Source organism: Temnothorax curvispinosus, unplaced genomic scaffold (assembly GCF_003070985.1).
Source record: "Temnothorax curvispinosus isolate PA1 unplaced genomic scaffold, ASM307098v1 QBEX01011274.1, whole genome shotgun sequence".
Lineage (NCBI taxonomy): Eukaryota > Metazoa > Arthropoda > Insecta > Hymenoptera > Formicidae > Temnothorax > Temnothorax curvispinosus.
In genome coordinates, this window is record NW_020221054.1 from 25,884 (window position 1) to 32,730 (window position 6,847).

The 6,847-nt window shown below is 34.1% G+C and overlaps 1 protein-coding gene across 1 annotated transcript; it reads right to left on the bottom strand.

Moving 5' to 3' along the window:
- Positions 1 to 3,386: 3,386 nt before the first annotated feature.
- LOC112461328 (LON peptidase N-terminal domain and RING finger protein 1-like) lies at positions 3,387 to 6,841 on the bottom strand. Its single transcript, XM_025026531.1, has 4 exons — positions 6,769 to 6,841; positions 6,207 to 6,508; positions 5,598 to 5,805; positions 3,387 to 5,227 (listed from the first exon to the last, which is right to left on the bottom strand). The coding sequence occupies exons 1-4, from the start codon at positions 6,835 to 6,837 to the stop codon at positions 4,865 to 4,867; spliced, it is 942 nt and encodes a 313-aa protein (XP_024882299.1). The 5' UTR covers positions 6,838 to 6,841; the 3' UTR covers positions 3,387 to 4,864.
- Positions 6,842 to 6,847: the final 6 nt, after the last annotated feature.

Consider the following 6,847-nt stretch of genomic DNA (forward strand, 5'->3'; position numbering starts at 1 on the left):
GTTTTGGGAAGGGGTCGAAGCGAGGGGAAAAGATCTGCTGGGAAAGAATGCTTATTAGCATCAGTTGCGTTTAGAATTTGATGATCAATTTAATTTGTGATATTATTATTCTATCACAATTTTCAAATTAGAACAACTAAATTTGGTATACTATCTCATGATACTTAGACCGTAGAGGGTTTTGGAAAGGGGTCTGAGCCCAGGGACAAGAGGCCCCATACAAAATTGTCTAAAAAAAGTCCCTTTTTTAAAAAAAAAATTTTTTTGGGGGTAAATATTACTATTCGGGGAAAAGAAGGAAGAGCTTTTGAGCCCGCGCGAAACGCGGGCGAAAAAGCTATAATAAATAAGTTTAAAGATATTTTGACAATCTTACTTTTTCAGGAACACATAAAATCTGAATTTAAAAAAATTGAAAGCCAAGCATCGTTCAGGATTTTTTTTAACAGAAAAGAACACAAACAAAATTGACGTTGTGATATTTTATTACAATATTTTTCATATGAAGAGATGAAGATAAATATAGAAATGTCGAAGTAAAAATGGAAAGTCGTGTGGCATTACGTATAGTAGTTGTAACGTAGCAATAACAATATACAAGGTAGGCTATATAGTAATATCACAATGCATGATTCACAATTTCATAAAAGTCTAGAGAATAGGATATAAATCTAGATAGAGGATGCTTCTCATATATTGAGTTGCCGTAGAGACAGAGTACCGCGTTATGTCGATCAATTAAAAAACCTTCTAATCATACTTTTCATTTTTTGCAAAAATGGACTTGAAGTACACCATCTCGTAACGATTGTCGTTATTATTATCGTGTAAAGAGATCTATATGTATATAATAATCGCATCAACAGTGCTTGCTTAGTAATTCAATAATAATCTGTTTTTTTTTTTAATGTGATTATTTAAAAATCACAAAATTTACATAGTTAATCTGAAGATTGCAGATCTAAAATCGGACAGCCATTTTTAATGCTAAATCTGTAGGAAAAATATCAAAATTTCTCCTAATAATAAAATGTTATAATTGGTATAAATAGCGGAAAAATTAAAAATTTAATTTTTAAAAATTTGTTAAAAATTAAAAATTATTTGATACGTATTATGAAAGAAGTAATAGACTTTTGATATTTCTTTTCCATTTAAATCATGCAATATTCTAAGTTAAACAATGTTTAAAAAATACAATGTTATTTAGAAAATATATATAGATTGATTTTCGTCTTAGTTATTGATTCATTTAAAGCTACTAATGGAAAAATCTCATATGTCATCATGGACATATTTAGTTAACTGCATTATATAGGCTGATATCATGAGACACGATAGTGTTGGAGCGTGGAACATGGAGCGTGTCCAAGTTCAGCGATAAAATATACCTACAATATTTGTACAAAACATTTTACAATGCACAAGAAATAAAACATTTTAAAGGAATTATTTATTCACATTTTATGCTTGAAATGACACAAGTTAATAAACCGCTAAAAAACTGAAAAACATAATTTTCTTCGGAATATTTCTGTTTAGTTAGCTTTTTAGTGTAATAGTAATCAGTAGATTAATTCAAAATTTACAAAATTACTTGCGATAATAAATAACAACAACCGTGCTATCTATGTTTCTCACGAATACTTGATTGCGCAATTGATATGATATTTCTAGCTCCTCAGGCGATCGATGTGTCTCAACGATACGAAAAACCGCATGAATAAATTATTACGTGCTAGCATAATTGAAAAATCTTACGAGCGACGGAATAAATCTAAGTATAAAAAGATTTCGGGATTTCGGGCCGCACGGGACACACGAATCACTGTTGTGTAAAATCAGTACGGCGATTATTTATATCCGGAAAATTCCTGTAATTCGCAGCCGTGCAACGACGTTAAATCGCCGAAAAGGATTTCGTTTTCGTTCAAGAATATTTGCGCTTTTTCGAATAAACCTGTTTCGCATATTATACTTCTTTCTACAATCGCGCTTTCGCGCGTGATTGTTCCAGCAGACTCGTGAAACGTTCGTAGAGCGATTGCACCAGTGAATGTACAAATGCCGTTGTAACTTATCAAAAAAATTATTCAACAGCATTTACTCACAGTAATTTCTATTTTGATATTTAATAGATAATTATTTGACGCACCAATTATATAGATATTTTTTTATATATTCCATCTTCAATTCTTTTACTGTACTTTATATTTTTAAGAAACTGATAGAAGTTAGCTTTTATTCTAATAGAGATCTAACCAATCGTTCTTATAATCATAATTATATGCCAATACATACATAAGTAAGGGAGACCGGGGCGAAGTTGTCACTATTTTTTCGGTGCCAATTTTTAACAACAAAACAAATAATTTTAGTAAAATGTGGTATACCGTTTTAAAGAATGAGCCCTTGGCTATAAAATTTATACGGACATTTTTGGTCTACGTCGCTTTGTTCAACCGGTATAGAGTGAAAACGACAAAGGTGCAAAAATTGAAATGTCAAAATTGCCGGGACGGAGTCGTCACTCCATTTTCGGACTGAATTTTAAATAAAAATTCATAATTTTGATCATGAAAAATAATAGGATACATTTTATTAATTATTTTTTAATAGAAAAATGGAAACATTAATTAAAAACACGATGGCGGAAAATAATTACAAGAAAAGCGCACAAATTATCCAAGTCCTCACCGGAATCCGACCACTGCTGCTTCTTTGACTTTGATTTTTGCCGGAAACCTCGATCCATGATATGGCTTGGTGACGACTTCGCCCCGGACACAAGTTTCAAATTTGGTCGCTCATAAAATATTAGAAATCAATGAAAATAAAAACACTTCACTGGATTTGTGTTCAGCATGCATTACTCTTTAGGATCACTTACTTTGAGATTTGGAGACACAATAATATTTAAGATATTACAAATTTTCGACGCGCAAAAAATTTTACTTTCGATTTCCGAAAACACGTTTGCCTCGATAAAAATCACAACATGGCACATAATCTCACTAAACTCCGTTGGTTACGTGGGCACCATAAGCCGCATTTACAGTATTAATAGCGAGTTCACACAACATACAAATTTCAAGATAATTGCAATGACGACTCCGCCCCGGTGACGACTTCGCCCCGGTCTCCCCTATGTATTATGCAGAATACGCGGAATAAACAATCTATGTCATGACAGCTATGAGCATTTTTATCGATAATATAACTTTCTACTTGGTGCACTCGCTCACTGACGAATTTTCGTGCACGAGAGATTTCGATGCATTTACGTGCAACGGAAGTAAGTTTACGTAATTAGTATAAAATATTATAATTGTATACATGTATGTACGGATACTGAAATTAGTCAAAATGATTTTAAAACTGTTTTTATAACTTAAATTTTCCGATTAAAATAAAAATCTTTAGATTAGATTAGCTAACAAAAATGATAATATATAAATTGAATCCGTGGGGATTATATCCAAGTCTCATTTTTATTTTTCACTCGCTATGTGTACATTGCACTCAAATAGTATTTGTGCGTCATGAGTTATGACACATTGAAATGTTAAAAACAGGATAACTTACTTTCCAGTTGCCACGTGTACGCATTCGAATGTGTATACATAAATATATGTGTATACATATACAATATAGATTTACATAATAAATATCCATATAATGTTTTGGAAGAACAGATTTGCATATTGCGATAGCGCGAAGAGGATTGGAACGCCTTACCGAGGAAACGCGGCCTCTCAGATATGTTACCGGTCACCAACGGTCAAAATCATGATCAAAATCTTTGCATATTATAAATTAACGCTGTTCTTTCGCAATCAATTTCGTTACGTTAATAGAAAATTATCAAGTAACACTATTAATTTCGTACTAACATAACTTATTACATATTATTAGAAAATGATATATTACATAAAAATAAATATTGTTTATACCTTACAATTAGTTCTAACTTAAACTAATAATAATTATTATCACTTCATAGTTTAGGCAGACTTATTTCTTTTCGTCGTCACATCGATAAGGCGCTCAGCAGAAGATTTAACGAGCACGAGGTGCAGAATGCTCGGACTGAAACTTAACTTACTTGGAAACATCTGGAAATGTGTCTCGTCGATTTTGATAAATTTCGGATATGCTATAGAATAGCTCAAAAATAAAAGAAATATCCGAAGGTTATTAAAATCGGTGAAGGATACTCCCAAACTTTCCTTGCTAGATCTAAGAAGAGAGAGAAGGAGCCATTCGAAACTCCCCGCTGAACGAAATTGAACGATAGGTGCGTTTGCTGATCGATCGACCCAGTTTTCTTACGAGGCATTCCAAGAGCTCTATAGATTCCACGCATTCTATAGATGTTTTGTACGTCGAGTAGAGGTCTCAAAGGGTCAATCGAGGAATCGTATCGCGGGAGCAACGGATGAGAGATCGACGTAGAAAAGATTCGACCGACTAAATTAGTTTACTAGCTTAGAAAGTAAATATAATAAAAATGCCCTCCTGTGACATGGCTGTAGAGAAACGTGTTTTCTATCAGAGTGCGACAAGATCATAAATATGGGCTTAGTAAATGCAGTATTCAAGACTTGCAGTCCATGGAAAAATTAGATATTATATCTTAATCAATTTTACTGAATAATATTTCAAACTTTGTCTGCCAAATTGAAGAATTAGATTATTGAATAAATTTTATACATTTTTTTAAAATAATTTCTACCACTTAAGGTTGTTGTCTTTTGCTACTTGAAATTTTTCACAGAATGTGAGATACAAGGTTCGCGATCCTATTTCCAGGCCACAGAATGACATTGGTTACTCCTAAGGTATCGCGACCCTTTGTTACTCTCTACGATTGTTGAATGACTGACATCGCCGTCTCCGTAATTGCTCTTCCGTCCCGGCAGATGCTCGATGATGTCGTCGTTTGCTCGGAAGGAGCAGCCGCGATTGTCAGTTGTCTTTGCTCCATGTGATCGAGAGTCTTCTCGATGGCTCGTAGACGCTTCTCCAAGCTAGTAGTGCCCAGAATACCCACCTGCAGCTGCGGTCCCAGCGGCAGAATCGCAAGCAACCACCATGCCCACGATGGACCATCCGGTAGACGCGGCCACTCTTCCTCTGTGTCCGGCATACGTCCAAACACTCGTTGGATCTCGGACTTCTGAGAAATCGATACTGTGTCCCACCATCTTCGACCTTTTGCTCGTACCTGTAACGTTAGAGGGATAAGTAACGCTAAATTGTCAAAAAATTAACTGATTTCTTGCTGTTATGATACGAAAAATATATTCTTTCCTCTTTTTAAATTAATTAATATTACGAATGAGAATCAAAAGATGAGATTAAAAAATATATAAGTAAAGAGGAATAGAAATAAATAAAAAATTAAAACTTTTCCAAATATTAATATAATACGATTAAAATACTTTTACAGTTTGGTTATTGCGAATAAGTGTGCAAGAAACCATTTAAAACCGTGAAGTTAATATTTTTGTGTTTTAATGTAAATAAAACAATAATATAAATAATATACAATTTTTGCAGCGTTGCCGATATAATTACATTTGTACCATTTTTACCTTATCATGAAGTTCCAGAAGATTTAATAACTGATCTTCTTGTACAACAATGTCCCTGAGAAATTCCACCTGTGCTGTATCGTAACCATCTTTTTCTCCACCAGAAAGAACCCTAAATCTTCTACCACCGACAGTGCTGAGAATACTGCAACCATCCTTGAGCAATACTCGATCTCGAATGTCTAAGATAGTTCCATATTCTGCATATCTGAAAAAATGGATTAACGTATTATTTGTTTTTGGTAGCTATATCTCTTAGATATCTTTCAGATACATAATAATAATATATGATATATAAACGACATGTAGGTAAATCGTGCATCATATATACAAAATTGTACATTAAAAATTTAATGAAATAAATTACATTTACATGCAATATACTATTCGTAATTACTATTTTTTTGTATTTGAATAAACAACCTTTCTCGACGCTGCTAATCGGTTAATATGACAAATTAAGATTGATCGAAAGAGACATAAATAAGAAGCTAAAAATTAAAATATAAAAAAATTGAAATAACGCATTTCAATATATTAATTTAAATTGTCATTTTGCGCGAACAAATTTCATTTAAAGTTATCGTAAAATAAAGTTGTTTGCCACACCTCTTCGTGCCCGTTGCCTCCTTGTTGAGACATGCAGCGATTCCGAACTGACGCACTCCGCTATCCACGCATCTTCTGACCATCAGCCTGTATCTAGGCTCATAGACAAACAGGGGACAGGCAACGCAGGGAAAGGCTGTCGTGCAGATGAAGACGGCGATCTGTTTGTTACCCAAAAGACCAAGTCCTTGGACCAGTTCGAGCTGATGACTCACAGCTCTGGAGGTATATTCTGCAGGCGCTACTGTTTTAAGCGCTCTCTCTACAAAATCCGTCACAGTTTTTTGGCTACTGGCTAGATACTGAAAGTAGAAGAAGATAATTCGTTAATAAAATATCCGTGTGCAAAAGACTTGGTTGAGATAACCAAAAAAATGGTCGCCTCGACCAAGTGCCTTGATTATATATAAGACAGCTGATATCTTGGTTACATATACCAACGGCACTTGGTTAGACTGCCGTAGTTGGAGCAACCATGGTACTTGGTTGGACCATCCAAAAGAAATTGGTAACCTCCACGCGTTACTTGGTTGCTCTAACCTATTGTTTTGGTTGACTTTACCAAGTTAGTTGGTTGATGGAACCAACTGTCATGACTGATGCAACCAACGGCCGTAGTTAATTTAACCATCTTTATTGGT